This window comes from Aspergillus lucknowensis, assembly GCF_044049455.1.
Source record: "Aspergillus lucknowensis strain CBS 449.75 chromosome Unknown BJX67scaffold_4, whole genome shotgun sequence".
Classification (NCBI taxonomy): Eukaryota; Fungi; Ascomycota; class Eurotiomycetes; order Eurotiales; family Aspergillaceae; genus Aspergillus; species Aspergillus lucknowensis.
This window is the reverse complement of record NW_027263548.1, coordinates 288,050-306,037: the sequence shown is the minus strand read 5'-3', so window position 1 is coordinate 306,037 and position 17,988 is coordinate 288,050. Positions and strand designations below refer to the sequence as shown.

At 51.3% G+C, this 17,988-nt stretch overlaps 6 protein-coding genes across 6 annotated transcripts; 2 read left to right on the top strand and 4 right to left on the bottom strand.

Moving 5' to 3' along the window:
• Window positions 1-12: 12 nt before the first annotated feature.
• BJX67DRAFT_212635 (DNL-type zinc finger protein) lies at window positions 13-851 on the top strand. The gene has a single exon (XM_071025619.1). It carries the CDS (start codon window positions 118-120, stop codon window positions 724-726), a length of 609 nt encoding a protein of 202 aa, XP_070889966.1. The 5' UTR covers window positions 13-117; the 3' UTR covers window positions 727-851.
• BJX67DRAFT_212643 (putative HEAT repeat protein (DRIM)) lies at window positions 851-8,961 on the bottom strand. The gene is made up of 2 exons (XM_071025620.1): window positions 7,527-8,961; window positions 851-7,474 (listed from the first exon to the last, which is right to left on the bottom strand). The coding sequence occupies exons 1-2, from the start codon at window positions 8,873-8,875 to the stop codon at window positions 976-978; spliced, it is 7,848 nt and encodes a 2,615-aa protein (XP_070889965.1). The 5' UTR covers window positions 8,876-8,961; the 3' UTR covers window positions 851-975.
• Window positions 8,962-9,127: 166 nt separating this feature from the next.
• BJX67DRAFT_212408 (CwfJ domain protein) lies at window positions 9,128-11,341 on the top strand. The gene is made up of 2 exons (XM_071025615.1): window positions 9,128-9,334; window positions 9,391-11,341. The coding sequence occupies exons 1-2, from the start codon at window positions 9,318-9,320 to the stop codon at window positions 11,054-11,056; spliced, it is 1,683 nt and encodes a 560-aa protein (XP_070889964.1). The 5' UTR covers window positions 9,128-9,317; the 3' UTR covers window positions 11,057-11,341.
• Window positions 11,342-11,493: 152 nt separating this feature from the next.
• BJX67DRAFT_212434 (uncharacterized protein) lies at window positions 11,494-12,930 on the bottom strand. The gene is made up of 2 exons (XM_071025617.1): window positions 12,628-12,930; window positions 11,494-12,560 (listed from the first exon to the last, which is right to left on the bottom strand). Exons 1-2 carry the CDS (start codon window positions 12,744-12,746, stop codon window positions 11,627-11,629), a joined length of 1,053 nt encoding a protein of 350 aa, XP_070889963.1. The 5' UTR covers window positions 12,747-12,930; the 3' UTR covers window positions 11,494-11,626.
• Window positions 12,931-14,231: 1,301 nt separating this feature from the next.
• Window positions 14,232-14,836, bottom strand: BJX67DRAFT_377600 (resistance to Congo red protein; the record flags this gene model as incomplete). Its single annotated transcript, XM_071032143.1, has 3 exons — window positions 14,232-14,514; window positions 14,572-14,685; window positions 14,808-14,836. 3 exons carry the CDS (start codon window positions 14,834-14,836, stop codon window positions 14,232-14,234), a joined length of 426 nt encoding a protein of 141 aa, XP_070889962.1.
• Window positions 14,837-16,548: 1,712 nt separating this feature from the next.
• BJX67DRAFT_212428 (ADP-ribosylation factor-like protein) lies at window positions 16,549-17,767 on the bottom strand. The gene is made up of 6 exons (XM_071025616.1): window positions 17,598-17,767; window positions 17,409-17,481; window positions 17,321-17,340; window positions 17,200-17,262; window positions 17,079-17,150; window positions 16,549-17,031 (listed from the first exon to the last, which is right to left on the bottom strand). The coding sequence occupies exons 1-6, from the start codon at window positions 17,645-17,647 to the stop codon at window positions 16,758-16,760; spliced, it is 552 nt and encodes a 183-aa protein (XP_070889961.1). The 5' UTR covers window positions 17,648-17,767; the 3' UTR covers window positions 16,549-16,757.
• Window positions 17,768-17,988: the final 221 nt, after the last annotated feature.

Sequence of the window (17,988 nt, the reverse complement as noted above, 5' to 3'; positions counted from 1 at the left end):
GCGCAAACTCCGCCATTTTGCCTCTGCTGCCAAAACGTCAAACAACAGCCTCACCAACTCTCCTGTTTCGACGATACCTTTCACTGTCATCACTTCGTCTTTCGAATACCTCGCACTATGCAACGGACGCTCCGCCTTTGTCGAGGCTTCCAGGCCCTCCACAGCCCAATCCCACAACCATACCTCTCCCGCGGAGCGCCATCCCGTTTATACTCGCAGCTCACTCGCCTCTCCCCCCGACCATCACCATCATCAGTCTTCCATCAACATAGCAGAATAAGAAGCGCGCCATCAATTGCCGTCCGTTATAACTCCAACTCCTCCGGTCCCAAGCCTCTCACCGACCAACCCTCCGACGCGGAGAGAGACGCAGCGAACGAACAACAGAACCAGACACGCAGGGAACAGGAGCCCGCATACATGCTCACATTCACCTGCAAGCCATGCGGAGAGCGCTCTTCCCATCGTGTCTCGAAACATGGATATCACCGGGGCACTGTCTTAATCCAATGCCCGTCATGCTCCAACCGCCATATCATCAGTGACCACTTGGGAATCTTCCTTGACCAATCGAAAACGCTGGAGGATATACTGGAGGAGAATGGGCAGAAGATGACCCATGGAAGTATAGATGGGGATTTCGAGTTTCGGGATGATGAGCTTTTCGCCAAAATGTTGAACGAGACGGAACGGCTTCCAGGCACGGGGAAAGAGGAACCCGTATGAGTATGAAAAAGTCATCTAAATGCATTGAGTGGAAACAGCATGGATTGGAGGCGTTCAAAACCTGGATTATTTGGCTTATGATACCTGATTGCGCTTCTATATACAACTCGTCTCACATATCGTGGAATATTATATACCAGAAACCTGTACAAAAGAGGTCTAAATCAAAACTTTCTTCCTTTTCCCATGACGCCGATGCCTAAACCCATGTACTTCGAAGATACAGCCGTAAAACCTCACATGTTCTCCTTACCAGCCTCGTCTCCTACTACGATACTCTGCCCCCTTCTCCTTTCTCTTCTCACGCTTGCGATCGTTCCTCCTCTTCTTGTCACGTCCGTACTTCTCTGGATCTGCGACTGCTTCAATGCGTCTCTTGACTCGTCTTCCCTCGCGCCTCTTCTTGATAGCCTCTTGAACAAGCGCCATCTGTTTAATGTACTCCGCGGCACCTAGCTTCTTCTGCAGCAGATCAAGGACCTCATGGCAATTGGAGACGAGCGCCTTGTACGATTCCCGGAAAGCCTGGTCTGATGATCTCGGAGCGGGGATGGACGTGTCAGTCAGGTGCTGGAGAGGGAGGAGTATGACGGGGAGAGATTCAAAAATCTGGTTCGGCTCGAGATGACGACAGAGCGCGGCGATGAGACCGATAGAAGCAGTCTTTGGCACCAACGACACCGCCCGGGTCGTAAGGAGCTCTCGGCGCAGGATGGAAGATGCTTGTTCGAATATATATCGAATGGCGGTTTTCTTCGAGCTGCGGTCTTTCTCGCCGTTGACGCCTCCGTCTTCATCCTCGTCTCCGTCACTTTCATCCGATTCGACATCCTCATCTTCAGTGGAGAGGTCGAGCCCATTCCCAGCGCAACAGCGCCCGAGGAATATGACGTTGCGGACTGACTGCATGGCCAGTTCTTCGCTGATTCCTGGGGTGCGAAGAGAACGGAGACTAGCGCGGAGTAACAGAGCCATTGTATCGCTGTCCATAGCCAATCCCGTAACACTAGTCAAGGGCAAGGAGCTATACCCATTCGCTGCATTCGACTTGGCCAAATCCGCGAGCCATAGACCAACGAGCTTTGCAGCGCAGGTTTTAACCCAGGAATGAGGATAGAAAAGACATTCGCAAATTAAGCTCCAGACTTTTGTACGGTCCTTGGACAAGGCGACTGAGGGAACGGCCTTGCACAGCTTGGCGAAGAGCTGGAGCGAAAAGTACAGAGTTTGCCAATTCTCTGTTTCCGCGTCCTTGATGATAGGTCGCATTATAGACGGGAGAGTTTGAGCGACCAACCCGGCCTCTGTGTCCTTCTCCGTTTCTTCAACCTCGAAGTAAATCCGCAAAGCTTGCAGTCCCATGCTAGTAAGAAGGGGATTTTCCGCCTGCTCAATCCAAGAGCGAAGAGGCACAAGGATGGTCTTCATTTGCTCCCGATCTGCCCGTCTGTAGAACTCTCCTAAAAGAGCACCAGCCATTTCTCTGCACTCGGCGCTATCATCATTCGCCATGGCGAGGACAACCGGAAGGAAAAAGGTACTGATGATATCCTGGGCTAGCTCTTGCCCCGTCTTGGCCAGAAGTGTGTGAATAGCATCCATAACAGACTGACGGCCGTCCTGGTGCTTGTATTCCAGATTCTTGGCCAGGAAACTGAGCTGCTTTGTCCACCTATTCTTGGCTTGGGGATACTCGATCAGAAAGTGGACGTACACACCGCGGGCTAGATCACGCGCGGACCGGGTCTGATTTGTGACCATCATGGTCGCTATATGATCAACGAGTTCATACATTTCAGGCACGACAAACTTTCGCGCCATGACCGCCCTGATGAAGTTGAAAGTGACACCTTGGCGGTCGGGCTCTTCGATATCAGAAGTGAGGCGCTGAAGCAGATACGCAAGGTGCCCGTCTCTCAGCTTGACGTCCTTCCTCTCCCGTAGCATGGCGGATATCAGTTTCAAGGACGCCTGTGCACCTTCGGTGTTGGTGCTTGGTGCCTCTTTAATAAGCTTTACCGCTTCCGTAAGATACACAGGCGCATTGGTGTCAATCTCAGGAAGGGGAAGCTTGAGAATAGTCGCGAGGAACCGAAGTGCAGATATTTTCACTTCCTCATGTCCTTGAACCAGCGCATCTCCAACCATGGGAAGGTATCCAGCAAGGTTAGCCGGGGTGAGTAGAGAGTTGTATTTGCTGAGGACGGAACGAAGAACGTCGAATGAGAAACGGATTAGCTTGTGGACATAGGAAGAAGTACTCCCTCGCTTCTCGTTCCGCCTTTGGCCCTTCATATTGATCAGGAAGTTCTCCTCCTGGGCAGACTGAGCAGCATGCGTCTCAGATTGCACCGGCTCCTTGTACGCCTCTTTTATGACTTCATAGCAGAATATCAGAAGGTCACGGCTTTCAACTTCAGGGTTCCTCAATAGGCCAATACCAATCCTTCGGAGAAGTTCGTCGACCTTTCGCACAATATTTGCAGTGAGTTTCTCCTGCAACAGTGCTTGCAACGGCCGTATCAGACTGGAGAGATTCCGCACGGTCGAGTTTTTGGCAAGCAGCTCCATAGAGTCGTAGCTTTTGTTGCTCTTGACCTCCTTCATCTTGCTAACATAGTCTTCAGCTTCTTTTTCTTGCCCGATAGTACCAAAGGTATCGTCCATGACCACGGAACTGAGATCTGTGAGGCAGTAATCCAGATCTCCCTGCTTGAAATCATCAGTGGTGGCAACAAGGATGGAATGGACTGTGAACGAGAGAACATGAAGTTGATAGCCTCGCTTGAGTGTATGCCGCAGTTCCTTGAGTATGTATCCAACATACCCCGGCCCCAAGAGGAGAGCAATGTCGTTCAGTGTCTTCCGAGCTGTGTCGCGCGAGTCTTGCGCTTTACTTTTGAGGATACTGCAGACGTCTAGAAGGACGGGTGGTAGGCGAATAGCCATGTCTGTTTCAGGCAACAACTTCAGAAGCTTAATAACTGTAACCGCTGCTGGAAGACGCAAGCTCATCTGGGCCTCGTTCTTGTGATGAATGAAATTAGTCAGCTCGGGGATAAAGCCAGTAGTCAGCTCAGTGGCGACCTTGGAGGCGGAAGGTATTGAAAGAGCAAGAGTGGATGGGGCCAAGGTCTCCAAAGCAGTACCAGCACCGCGCTCTCTCTGGGCTTTCGCGGTATTGAACTGGTCCATTGCATTGGTAAGAGCGTCGGACATCCTGCCCAAGAGCCTCAGGACGCTCTTCTCCATTTCAGGCTTGCTCTTCATATAGCTGCGATACCTCCTGAAAATGGCCCTGAACTGGTTCCAGTCCAGCGACTCCGCGAGAACCCCAATAGTTATCATGGCCTCAGCAACAAGATTGTGAGCATTCTCATCTTCACCCTGGTTAAATACGAAATGTTCGATCAGGGGAATAAAGATGCTCCCAACGTTAGAAGCCTGGATGTTCCCATTAGACGCTTCACTTGCAAGCCGTCGAAGAGCCCGAAGGCGACGGTGTTGTTGGATGTGGAGAATGTTATTGAAGAAAGACGCCTCCTCGTCATCGCCGACAAGGAGTACATGCATATCCTGCACGGAGGTGCGCATGGGATTCAGCTTAACAAGGTGACCGAGTACTTGCACGAACTCTAATCGGATTAAATCCGAATTCTGTCGCATTCCGCCTTGCAGCGCGGGGAACAGTATCTCACTGACAAGGGGCTCAAACGACTCGGCCATATCTTCAGCCAGCGCAGCTCGCTCAATGAAACGCTTCAAGCCGAAAGATGCGCTGGAGCGTATAGCCATCTCGTCCTCATCCTTCACATGATACAGCATATTGTACAGCAGGGGTCGCCACTGTCTAGCATTGAAAGACTGCCACAAGTCCTCGGTCAAGGTTCTAAACGCCTGCAGCCGACGCTCATAGTCGACCTCAAGTTTTTTGACAGATATCGAGTTCAGATCTTCGCAGAGTGATGCCGCTTGGAGAAGCTCGGGCTGATGATTCGCGAAGGCTTTGAAAACCCTTGACAAAACTTCCCGGTTTTTATCATCTCTGAAATAGTCGAACACCGAGCAAACAGCCTCAAAGACTTCTCGGCATAGCGTCGGGTCTTCTTCGGTATTGTAGATAGGCAGAAAGTGCTCTAAACTGTGGAGGAGGTCGGATTTCGTCTTGGGAGAGACCCTGTCAGCCGGTTGGCGAAGTAAATACGTCAAGATGCTGATCAGACTTGACGTCTCCTTCGAGGACTCAACGCACGGCGCCAGGCGGGAGAGTGTCTGGACACCGGAGACCAGAACGGCCTTCGAAGGACCACGCTTGAGAAGATGGCCTAAATGAGAGAGGGACTTTTCAATATAAGGAGCCAGGACTTGTGAGCGGATCTCATCAGAAGAAAAGTCTCCCATATGTTCGTTCTCCTCAAGAGCTTTACCAGTGGAACGATCAATCACTGGCGTTAGTATCTCATCCATGACAAAGATTTTCACTTCGTCTCGCGCGGAGTCGACGCCCAGGCAATCCACAATCCTCGCCAAGAGGTCGCTATTAAATTGTGAAAGGTAAAACGAGGACCGAGAGGCAGAAGCCCAGGTATGAAACAATCTAAAAAGGCCGGAAATGCCCTGAGCCATCTCCGTTGCAAGATTATCCAGTCTTGGATTTATGACCTCATCAAAGATGACTCGAACGCGCGGTGTCCAGTCTCGATCTGGCGAAACGGAAAAGATAAGGTCAAGGCAGCGAATACTTGTCTGGCGAATGTTTCGCAGGGCTGATACAAGGCGTTCCTCCTGGGAGTCTGTTGTAGTGGCTTGCTGCTCTTTTACTAATGCGCGACAAGCTCGAACAAGGCAGTGCAACACAACATCCATAGATTGTTCGGCGTACAGAGCCATGCGGCTCTGAAGGGTATCGAAGACGGTTTCAATCAGTCTCAATATACCCATCTGTTTCCTTGGCCCGACTAGTTCACGCAGAAACACCTGTTCGTCAATTTGGTGATCCTGGGCGAAGTGGATGTCATTAAGAGGACCGAATGCGATCTGCAAGAATATTTCAAACTCGCGATCTGGAAGCTGAGATAAAGTTCGCAAAATAGCTTTTCGCCGGCCAGTTTGACCAGTCTGGCCAGCATTCGCGCTTGCTTTTGAGATCATTCGGCCGTAGAGAAGTCGAAGAACGACTGGCAGGACATCGCTCCTGTGCTTTTCTTCAATTAGGCTGTCATCTCTTCCAACACGAACGAAAGCGGCAAGCTCATCGCTAAACCGCGATTCATCCAGAATATTGAGAAGATTGTCGCGGTACGGCACTACCCCGGCGGTTTTCCAAGTGAAGACAGCCTTGAGTGCACATTTTTGGATTTCTGAATTTCCGTGGCAAAGCAAGCCTAGAAGAGCATCGCGAACTTCTGAGGCTTTATATAGCACAGAAGGGTTGACAAACTGCCCGAATAGTTTCAAGAACGACAAACGGTCGTGAAACCCCCAAGGGATGTACGAACTCTCATCATGGTTCTGCGTTTCTGGGCCCGGAGAGGGGCCATCCTCGTCGTCACGTAAGGCCCAGGAGAGAAACAGTGGCACAATTTGACGAGACCGCTTCTCCGCCAAGTTGGGAATAGCATTGAGCACACGCAAAGCTTGGGTCCGGGGTGTGGTGGGGACCAGATCAGCAAAAGTGTGATCCTCTTCAAAATTCCGAATCAATATCGAACCTGGTTCAAATGACTGGAAATGGGCAGCGGATATGCTCTCGACTTTGGCCACATTGAAGCACTGATAATCTCCGGACACTTGTGTATATGTATCATCGTCATCCTCCGCCTCAATTAGTTGAGCTGAACCTTTCTTGTGAAGCCACTGGACGGCCAGTTCAGTGGTGATTTTCTCCCCTTCAGCGTGTTCACACATAGAGTTTAAGGCAGATGCAGCATCATCCCACAATGGAGCCAATTTCTTTGAGAACAACCCGAAGCAAAAGGTGGGTATCAATCTTGGCATCCATTTCCGGGAGGCCACCTGTGGATACGATATCGCAAGCTTCCGTACTTGCATCGAAAGTACCCTGGCGCTCTGTAGAGTAAGTGGGCTTTCCTCAATCTCAATCGCTAAGGAAATGAGTGAAGTATCTTCTCCAGAGGCACCCAAAAGCACTTGCAGTAGTTTCAGAGATACTAGGCGCAGTTGCTGGGAGGGCGCTGCTAGGTTGGTAATCAAGGAATCAACGAACCCTTCGACTGCATCTGGGTCGATATGAAGGCTGTCAGAGAATGCCGATGTGTACGCCAATGTTGCATCGAGAAAGGCAGGAAGACGAGAGTATTTGGCCGCCACTTTGCTCACTTGAGCCCAAAGCCCTGGATCAATCTTCCCTAGGCGCACGCCTAAATCCACGTAGGTCTTGAACCCTCGCCCAAGGTAAAAATGGGTTCTTGGGGTAGGGCTGCACTCCTCGTCGCTCAAAACGGCAACCAACTCATCATGAAGAATCTCAGCCATATCAGGCAAAACGGAAGGATCCCCGGACAAGGAAAGGGCAGGAGGAAGCTTCGAATATGCATTGAGTAGGGCCACGTCGGCAGCAGTCGATTCCGCTTTCCACAGCGTATCTCGAATGCGAGACTTCCAAGAAGGTGGGCAAGCAATATAGCCGGGTCTCGCAGCCTCAGACGTAACGCAACCCGCGCCGTTCAATCGGACGAGGGAGAGGCATAGCGCATACTCGTGGTCTTCCCACGAATTATTGATGAATCTTGGACACAACGTTAATACAGGACACGATTGACTGGTAGCTTTCAACAGACCTTTGGAAGTATGGAAGAACCAGGCTATGGAATCTCTCCGCCCCCCACTCCGAAAACGTGGCGCAGAAAGACAGGAAATAAGTAACCATTTGACCGCTTGTCACAGCATCCATGAGCGGACGCATAAACTGTAACATCTCGTCCATGGGTGACGTTTGAAGGGCGTATGCGACGGCAGTGAGGAGCTGCGGTATCGCATCGGTATACGCACCAGGGAGATTTTCAGCTGCCCGGAGCAAGCGTAAGAGGGATTCAAGGATATGCTTCCAGGTCTTCACCCGGGACCCTTTGCGAGTAGCAACACAGAGGAAAACCAAGCGTGAACATGCGGTAGCATGACTCTTACTTTCACTCTGATTCGATTGTATGAATGACGTTATCAAATCCATGATCGGTTCGAACGTATCGGCATTTGTACTATGGATGACATTGATCAACACACCGCTCACAACATCAAGCGCGAGGCCGCTCCGGAGACCATCCGCTGTGCATGTCGAGTCCAAAAGGCATCGGAAGATATCCGTTCCGTTCGAGTGAAGTCCGGATTTTACTCCTTTCATCGAATCCGAGAACATGGACATAAGACCCTGTTTGTATAGCTCGACGCTCTTCGAATCTGCTCCAGTCTGTCGCAAGTCGTCGAACAGGAATGATACCGCGAGTTGAAGGGGTTCCGGGTTCTTATAGTAGACCAGGCCTGCTTTGCGGACTAAGAACGACATCGACTCTGCAGCAAATCGAGCCACGAACGGTTTCTGCCGTTCCTTTCCAAGGTAGGGTGCCATGATACGCAGAAGCTGCCGTAAGTCCGGGACCAACAGCCGGGAGAGAAACTTAAACGTCCATGCTAGACAAGTAAAGCTCCATTCCACCACTTCAACATCGGGATGAGTGGCAGCAACGGAAGCGACGAGGGTCACAGAAGCCGCAAAGTACTTCTCGAATCTCACGCCCAGATCACGAGCAAACTGAGCAAGAAGACTCAGAAGAGGTTCTATTGATATCCGATCCCGCTTATCGATGTATTCCACCAGCAGGTTAAAGATCTTTTCCTCGTAGTATAGAATCTGCGCCAAACTCTCGCATAGCGGGCTAACTCGTCGAGAGAATGCAACAAAGTTGTCCGACAAATTCAGCTCACTCCAGTGCTCGAATGCCGACCGAAAATGGGACGTCGTCTCATCGCCTTCCTCGCCAAAGCTTGGTCGCCGTACTCGATGAATCGGATCGATCTTCAGTTTCGATACTCGCTGTGAAAACCCTTCGAATCGGTGGCTTTTTGTGGTTTCAGTTCCGGATTTCACACGCTTCACGGACTTGATCCGCAAAGCTGTTGACCCTGCCACCATGATGTGAGAGGGGATCAGCGAGCGGAGCAGCGTCGCCGGGAGAGACGGCGTGGTGACCTTGTCCTGTATACCAACCTGCTCTCTGCATCTCGACCGCATCGGCCAAAAAAATTACTCGGCACCGCAACTTCTTTTCTCCGACGCGGAGATTATCCCACCACGTGCCTTACCGTATTGGGGCGAGTTTGTGTCACGTGCAGCTAAGCTTGGTCCAAGCTCCCTGAACGTTTTTGGTGAAATTCACGCGGCAATCGCCATGGAAGAACATCAATAACAGATGATATTAATTCGTCCTTGTATTGAATATTATTGATTATCTTTGGCTCTGCTTGGATTTGCAAATTACATGCGATTGTTGTCAGGCCTTGGCTCTTGCGCCCTTTCCATGCTGTGCAAAAACAGCACTTGTCTCATTGGACCCAAAACCCTATATTAGCTTCCTATGATGGCTTCCAAGATGTAAGTACATTGGCGACGATGGCCGATATACATTGCCATACTAACGGACGCATTAGAGTCGTACTGGGAAACGTCAATTGCGAATTGCAAGACGTGTTCACCAAACTCGCAAAGCTCCATGTCAGGCAGAGCTTCTCCTTTGCTATCGTCGCCGGAGACCTCTTCGGCGATTGTTCAACAGATCAGCAACTCAAGGAAATGACAGCCCTATTATCAGGAAGCATCATTGTTCCACTCCCAACATACTTCACCCTGGGCAGCAAGCGTCTTCCCGCGCGAGTTATCGAGCAGATTGAAGCCAACGACGAAGTCTGCCCGAATCTCTATTTCCTAGGAAAGCGCGGCACCTTGAAGACATCTGAGGGCATCCGAATTGTTGCTCTCGGCGGTAATCTAGAGGAAGCAAGCAAATCGACTGATAAGTACCACCCGGAGTACACTGAGTCAGATGCTAGGACGCTCATCGGCGCGCATCACGCCGACATCCTCCTCACGCACCAATGGCCCAAGGGCATCCGATCCGGATCCAAAATAGACCTCCCCGAAGACGCCACACCACCCCAGGAAACGCAGTGCATTGCAGACATCGTCTCAGCCCTCAAACCGCGCTACCACTTCTCCTCAACAGACGGCGGGTTCTTCTACGAACGTGAACCCTTCTTCCACCTCCCCACAGAAGACAACCCAGACGCCAAACCACTCACCCGCTTCATCAGCCTCGCCCCTTACAGCAAGACCTCCAAGCAAAAATGGATGTATGCATTCACACTCGACCCCAAGGCACCCCCGCCACTCAGCGTCCCCCCTGGCGCAACAGCCTCCCCCTTCTCAGTAATCGCCACAAAACGCAAGCCCCTCCCCGACCAAAACGCCTCATTTAACCGCTTCGCCCCTACCGACGACCATCATCACCAACGCCCCCGGAAGCGCACCCGCGCCCCTCCCCCAGGACCGGAGCAATGCTTCTTCTGCCTCTCAAACCCTAACATCGCCACACACCTCATCACCTCCATCGGCAACGAAGCCTACCTAACAACAGCAAAAGGACCCCTTCCGACATCGAAAACCTTCGCCCCCTCCCTCAATTTCCCGGGCCACATGCTCATCATCCCATTCAACCACACACCAACCCTAAGCAGCATCACCGACACCCCATCCCGGCAAACCACATACTCCGAAATGAACAAATACCGCACAGCACTCCACTCGATGCTCCAAAGCCGCACTAAGGGCTCCCTTGGAGCCGTGACGTGGGAAGTCAACCGCACAAGCGGAATCCATATCCACTGGCAATTCCTCCCTGTCCCCGCCGACCTCGTGAAACGGGGCCTCGTCGAAGCCGCATTCAAAGTTGAGGCCGAGAACCTCAAATACCCAAAATTCGAATTGCCGATATCATCATCGAATATGCAGCCCGACCCCAGCGCTGAACCGGGCGACTTTTTCCGTATCTGGATTTGGGGCCCACCTGCCGATGCTGAAGGGAACGACGGCGACGGGAACGGCGACGTGGGATGGGGGACAGAGAAAACGCTCTTCCTACCGCTTAGCGATGACTTCCGGTTTGACCTGCAGTTTGGCCGGCGGGTTATGGCGAAGCTTATGGGGCTTGAGAAGCGGATTAACTGGAGGGATGATGTGCAGTCGATAGAGGAAGAGGAGGCCGATGCGGCGGCGTTCAAGGAGGCATTTAAGGAGTTTGACTTTACGTTGGAGGAGTGATTCCCTCCCTCCCTCCCCTCTCTCTCTCTCTATATACACTATCCTTGAGTGGTCGTTAGTTTCGCGCAGTTTTGCCCCCTGTGGGCGTGTACTCCTCCCAATTGTGATGATACTTGAATGTGAGATATACAGTAGCGCGACAGGGAAAGAGAATCGGTATCAGCACCTTCCATTCATAAATTTCATCAACGGTTAAGTAGTTCATGACGGATGCTTTCATGCCGATGGAAGGGTATATACAATAGAAGAGGGACGACGCCCGAACCTGTACTCCATTACCGAGAAGTGAAAGAGATAAGGTCATGTGAGAAGAATAAACGTCGGATAGGATCAGCCGTCGTCTGAAACAATCATATCCCGTATCAATTTCACGAATGTAAAACCCATCAGTATACTTTTCCGGTTGCGAGAGGACCTGACCTTACGACTCGAGTAAGGCATCCCGAGTATCAAGATTGTTCGTACCGGTAGGTAGGTCTATATACCATGATCACAACAGAATAGAATCAAGAGGGGGTGTATGGATGAAGAAAAGCGCATGAGGCGCTGCTATACGAAAGAGAGGACTGCTCATACGTCCCTGTAGGTGTTAGGAGCAGGTTTGGGCCCGCTCTGCAAGAGACTCGGGGGCCGGCCCGGGTCGCTGACCTCATGATTTGTAGCCATTGAAAATGGCGGAGGGGGGGATGAAGGGATGCTTGGGGACATCCCTCTATAGCTTGGGGGTTGTTGGCTGAACCCCGGAGAAGGTTGGCGGTACGGAATAGGGCGACTCATCTCCGTCGTCGGAGACACCGCAACGCCTATTGGGTATTGAGGCTGAGGAGAGAACCTGGCATTTGGGGGTGGTGATACAGCATGGTAATTACCACCCGGAGAATGATCTCTGTATGGTGGATCGTAGGGCGACGCAGGGCTGTGACCTGGCCCTTGGGAGCGGTAATCGTAAGGGTTCTGGTCGTCGTAACCATGCGGATCGGGGATATAATCGTTCCTCGACCCTGTCCGGATCGGAGGTGGCCCCATATAACCACCTGCATTGGTTCTGGGGGCTGATGGCGTCCGATGAGGCGGACGGCTTACTGGGTTCAATGGTTCCATTTCCATCGCATCTGAGTGCGGGTTGGTATCTTCCACCCTCCGAGTGACAGCACTATCCCAGCTGGGCATTGCAGGTAATGCATCATCATTCGTCTTCGCCAGCCCAGGACTAGATGGTGTATCGAATCGAGCTATCTGGGCCCCACGGTAGGTGGGTGGAGCTTGAGGTGCTTGATATCCCCCTTGGTATCCATGATTTGGCGGTGGCATTTGCGGCATTGGAGGTGGTTGATGGCGATACGGATCATCCGCATACTTTGGCCGTTTCGGCCGTGGGGACGGGCAGCAGCATCCGCAACAGCCTGTGCAGCATTGGATACCACAGCAAAGACAATTAACGATACACGCAATGATGGAGAGGATGATTACCCCCCCAACTATAATACCAACGATCACGGGCCATCTATGTGCATGTCAGCCTTTATTTTATCAAAATTGGTGAGTCACAGTGGAATGAGTCCAAAACATACTTGCAGTAGGTCTTATCCATGCATTTGTCCCAGCTCGAGAAAGTCTCCGGAGCCGATTTAATCTCTTCAGCCGTATCTCGCGCCCATAGCGACAGGTGAGAAAACTCCACCGGACTCATTTTCGTCCGGGTCTACTCGCGACCCCACCCTTCCAGTTCACAAGACGAGAGAAGTAGTGTCAAAGGAGCTCCAGGTCGAACGGCGTATCTCTGGCTCGCTCTGAACAACCCAGGAGCGTAAATACGAGGAAAGGTGATTTGCCTAGTATATCCAACAAGATTCAATCTAGTTTCGAAGGAGAGAAAATTCAGCGATATGAAAATATCCAAACTGAGGGTGCTTTTGCCGCCCGTCGAACCAAGACTATTTGAGTCTCGCAATGGGATTCCGCGAACGAGTGTGCAAGCGACCGAGGAGCACGAAATATAATCAGAAGTGTATATTAATACATATATCACGAGCGAGAGTATATATTCTGAGATGCCCCTCAGGAGATGTTGATGGTATCGAACGACTGGACGATGAAGGGCGCTTCAAAGTGACGGAGGTGTATCAAGGTCAGTGCACTCCCTTCAGGGGCGTCTCTGAACGTCTCAAGGAGGCCGCAAGGTGATAAGAATGAGTGACGAGATTGAGAGAAAAAGGAGCGACTTTTCGTCGAGGGAGAAGGATGAACCAGGCCCTGAAAGAAGGGAAGATGGAAAAAAGAAGTTTGTCGGAAGGGAACGACTTGAAGAGAAACAGGGATTTTGCGGAGACAGAGCTGGGGGCAAAGAGAAATTAAGATAGCGATCATCGACGGCGAGCGCGCGTCTCAATAAACCGTCTCGAGGTAGCAGTAATTTATTATTTCATACCAATACAGCTCGGAATGGAGAGAGCGCCACCGAAAAAGCTCCAAGCATACGCAGTATTACCGCGAACTCGTGGGCATCTGAGCCAAAGATGGAGACGAGCAGGAACCGTTCATTTTCTTCAAGGTTGATCAGTGGCTGAATTTCAGTGGCTGTCTTTCAAGACAGCTCGTCACTGGCAGCAGTTCTCTCGTTCGCGCATGGGGTGTGGATGCGCCCTCAGGCTAGCAGCTTTAACCATCTTTGGGACATTGTATGAGAGTGAAAATTTTATCGTTGAATGTAAGACTCCAGGGTCCTGATTCGGGGTTGGGTTTAAGAAACGAGGATCTCAAGTATCGTTCTTACTCTGGAGAGGGTGTTCCTTCAATAACTGGTTATTGATGTTCGATGGTGCTCGAAAAACGTATATGGGGTTCCACACTGGAGCAGGCGAATTTCGGACGACCATCCTCATGGACAAGCAACGCTGGTTGTATAATTATAGATAAATACAGTCATACAGTATTTCTCTCCTCTCGTGGCACATGATGTGGTCAGGGTTTGGATAAAGTTGGAGAAAGGAAGCATAAACAGGGGCGGCAAGTCTTCGTGTTTCCAACCACCGCAACTCTCCAATCCCAATGCAATAGAACGCAGAAAATTGAATGACAGGACATGGCAAAACGCCTTTGTAAGAGATTAATTCAAGCCATCATAATGGTATCTCATTTCTTAGAACAACCTATCCGCCAACTGTCGGACACGGATCTAAGGTTTCCCGTTCTGATGGAATGGGGGTGGGCCAGCGGGTGGTGAATAAACACGTTCTCCTCCGTAGTGCGCGTTGGGTGGTTGTTGCAACTCGATCCCTGTTTGCTGGCCTCCAAAGTATCCCTGAGGTCCGGGAGACTGAGTATATTGAGGTGGCGGCGGTGGGCGATTGTATGGGTCTGCTTGTGGTTGTTGCTGATACGGGGGAGGAGGAGCCATCCAGGCAGTTCCAGCGTATGGCCGGAGGCCTTGTCTGCGACGTCGTCGAGCGTTGAAGCACCTGCAAAAGTCTTGTCAGTCTAGTCCACTGGCGCATGGGGTCTTAGGTGTAACATACGCTACAAGGAAGAAGAGAATCAAAGCTGCTCCAACAATCACTGCGAATGCGACCCAGCGACCCCAGTCACGCCATCTACTTTCACGGCAGTAGAGTCGATCACCGCTCCAGTAGCTAGTGCGACGATTAGCCCCTGTCTGAAGCGCAGGTTTGCCCTTATGCAGTTATTGAAAGGTGGGCAAGTCCTCGTGTGACTTCTCTGCAATTTAGGTAGCTCGGGCTCGGGGCGCACTTACCAATCTTCCCGTGGAAGTAGGACACCCATCACTTGGTGGACCTCTGAATCTGAGATCTGGGAAGAATATGACGTCGATCGGGCTTAGCGAAAGGGAGATAAAGATGGATAGTTAAGTCTGAAAGAGAGATGCAGGAACCAAATGTTGATAGCACAGTCCAAAGGCTGTAGAAAAGTGACGCGATGGACAAAGCAAGGGAAGGATCGCAACTTGGAGGTGGTGCAGGGGAGGGAAACGGATCGCTTTTAAGGCAGCAGCAAAAGGCTGGAGGAGCGGAGTGGATGCTGGCAGGGCTGTGGCTGAGGGATGGCGAAAGCGGCTTGGCTGGTTCCAAGTCCGCATACGAAGCAACTCGATTCTCGGTCAGCTCACTGGAACCGCGGCTTGGCTGGAGATGCAAAATAATTCCTCCAAGGAGATAGTCCTTTGCTGTTTGGCCATTCTTCTTGGCCTCTGGTCGCTTGATATCGCACTGTTCAGTTGCTTGGAAACTCCAGGTGAATGCCATAAGACGAAGCCAACCATTGACACGAAAGTTTCGTCCATGTCAGACCCTTTGGCTCTGTTCCTCAGCAGCCATAATCTCATCTTCTGTCTGACTGAAAAAGAAGCCCACCACGCTCATCGTGTGAGAGGTGGCTGAAGAGTGCACTGCAAATTTTTAAGAGTTTGGTTTTTCGTCATGTTCTGTCGGAGCAGGTATTTGACTCGCTCGCTGAATGATGTTTCTTCAGACCGTCGTCCGTCGCATTGCGATGGCCGCGGTTGTTAGCCTCTCGGTTCTAATCGATCCAGATCTGCTTTCGTCTTTTCTCTCCTGAGGTCTTGCTACCAACGACGATGGTTAAATAATATATCAAGACAGCCATAGGCGATAGAAGGAACTGGAAAAGGGGCGGCGTGGTGACAAGATCCATACCTCTTCAGGTACATAGCTTGTGCTCCTCGACGCGCTCTCGGGAGAGTTACTCGTCTAACCTCAAATTGGCCTTTCGTCTTAGCCCTACACTCACGCCAAAATATTCCGTCATTGAAAGACCATCCTTTGATCCAACAGGCCAAAGCCATCTCAGCTCCACGTGGCCCTAAGTGCGTCTCCAGACGTCTTAATTTCCAGGAGGGCCGGATCCCTCCGTCGATTGAAGAAGTGAGGCAAAGCCACCTGCAACCGCCAGCCCACCACTCCCATTGGATCCAAGAGAACAGGTCCACGAGTCTTAGTGAGGCAGCAATTCACCTATAGCAACGCCGTTCTTCGATTTTTCGAGGTCGCTGGTCCCTTCGTGCTGGCGGGGTTGGATTTGGGAGGCGACATGATTAGTTCCCGTCTCGCTGCATTGCCAACGCATCACTTGGTCCGTGTGTTGGCGAGAGGTCGCCTGTCAGAGCCCACGCTGGTTGACAGTGAAGCGAATAAATAGGACGCGTTTCCTCCTGCATTTGTCCTCTCGAGCGAATTTCTGACACTTTTGATGCCCGTTGGCGGACGAATGTGTTTACTGTGACTCTAGTTCCGGGGTTTATCCTCGTCATTTGGCATTGACAATGAACATTTCGTGCTTCCTCCTGACTCGTGACTCTGTTCGAACCACTCCCAGATTTTCAAAGCATATTGAGCATATATTGAGCACCAAGATTTTTGCCTAAAAATGGGCATGGCTGAGGCCGTGGACATAAACACAACTCGCCAGCAAGGAATCTCCAAGAAATAACAAAGATCGGACGAACGACTTACAGACAAAATTAGGAACAAAAAGGTGCAACAAATGGGTACTGACGCAGGTGAAACACTTCCAAAATATTCGGGCCTCAATTCTTGTCGTCAACATCATTACGGATGGGCAGCGAGCCACAATGTTGAGAGTCTACATCGCTCCGGGGGGTTAAGGGGTGGGAGATGAAGCTGGAAAGAGCCAGCTCGCCAGACCTTCAATACAATCGATCAGTCCGTCATCGACTAGCACGTGCGATCAACCAGTGCAGAACTGCGTCAAGGTTGGTCTCCTCCTTCGCACTAATTCCATAGCAGCTCACTTCGCGGCGCCTGATGGATTTCAGATTCATCTGTTCAATCAGCTCGTCGACAGAGAGCTTATCAGGTAAATCTGATTTATTTCCGAGAACCAAGAGAGGGATTCCGTCGAGCGTGGGCTTATTCATTAGCTCGTGCAGCTCCTCCGTCGCGGCAGGCACGGCAGCCTTGTCTGCTGCATCCACGATATAACTATCGAACGTCAGCGCAGCCATATTCAACTGCAAACCGAGCCTTACACGATCGCGTTTACGCCCCTACAATATCGCTCCCACATCGGTCGAAACCTCGGTTGCCCCCCGAGATCCCAGCTAGAGGACTGTTAGGAGGCGCCCTATAGAAAGACGAGGATTCGCAGACCATTTCAAAGTCACATGTCCCTTCTGAACACGCTTGGTATTGAACCCGATGGTTGGGATTGAACTATTGCACGCTCGTTTAGCCGAGACGCACATAGACCTTAAGGCACTTGGGAACTTACTCCACAGTGAACTCTCCTCCCTATACCGTTCGAAAACGCATGTTAGCGATTGGGATGAGGGACTGGGATTCAGTGACGAAGAACATACGGCGAGCACACGCAACAGCGATGACTTTCCCGCATTCTGAAGTCCGATCATCGTGACGTCCATTTCCGTCGCCCTACATTGCAGCACAGGTCTCAGCCAACCGAAATTGGACGATGCGGGGACGGGTCGGGAGCTATTTCCGAAGCACCCTTCGAAGGCGACCACTTCTTGGAACCGTGGCCCACTTACCAGAACATTCTCAGGAGCCAGTCATAGATCGTTCGGAAAATGCCCGCCATGTTTGCAGACAAGTCGCAGTGAGCTTTGGAAACGGTTGAGCGACAACAGCGACGAAAAGAAAAAAAAAAACGGAAGAGAAAGGAACGGAGCGTGGGAGGGACGAGCTGAAAAAGTGCTGCTTGTTGCAGCCGGTGGGTGACAAACGGTGGTGGGTGGATATCTCGAGATCAGAATTTTGATGGTGAAGTGGGGGTAGAAGCCTGAAGGTAGGTTGCGGGAAGTGAGCTCGCTGACTGCTGCTACACCAGCGGAAAATCAGGCGAGGTGCGAGCGTAGTCAAAGCGACGGACGAAAATTAATAGTCGGGAACGGGTAGAGCAAGTGGTTGCTCTATGGGGCC

What these genes read in the sequence shown, in the direction of transcription:
- BJX67DRAFT_212428 (XM_071025616.1), bottom strand. Translation starts at nt 17,647, where the DNA reads ATGGCGGGCATTTTCCGAACGATCTATGACTGGCTCCTGAGAATGTTC. An exon ending in TGGCTCCTGAGAATGTTCTG is followed by an intron (nt 17,482 to 17,597) that starts GTAAGTGGGCCA and finishes GCTGCAATGTAG; the next exon opens with GGCGACGGAAATGGACGTCA. An exon ending in CGCTGTTGCGTGTGCTCGCC is followed by an intron (nt 17,341 to 17,408) that starts GTATGTTCTTCG and finishes CGAACGGTATAG; the next exon opens with GGAGGAGAGTTCACTGTGGA.
- BJX67DRAFT_212635 (XM_071025619.1), top strand. Translation starts at nt 118, where the DNA reads ATGCAACGGACGCTCCGCCTTTGTCGAGGCTTCCAGGCCCTCCACAGC.
- BJX67DRAFT_212434 (XM_071025617.1), bottom strand. Translation starts at nt 12,746, where the DNA reads ATGAGTCCGGTGGAGTTTTCTCACCTGTCGCTATGGGCGCGAGATACG. An exon ending in ATGGATAAGACCTACTGCAA is followed by an intron (nt 12,561 to 12,627) that starts GTATGTTTTGGA and finishes ACATGCACATAG; the next exon opens with ATGGCCCGTGATCGTTGGTA.
- BJX67DRAFT_212643 (XM_071025620.1), bottom strand. Translation starts at nt 8,875, where the DNA reads ATGGTGGCAGGGTCAACAGCTTTGCGGATCAAGTCCGTGAAGCGTGTG. An exon ending in GTTCTTCCATACTTCCAAAG is followed by an intron (nt 7,475 to 7,526) that starts GTCTGTTGAAAG and finishes GTTGTGTCCAAG; the next exon opens with ATTCATCAATAATTCGTGGG.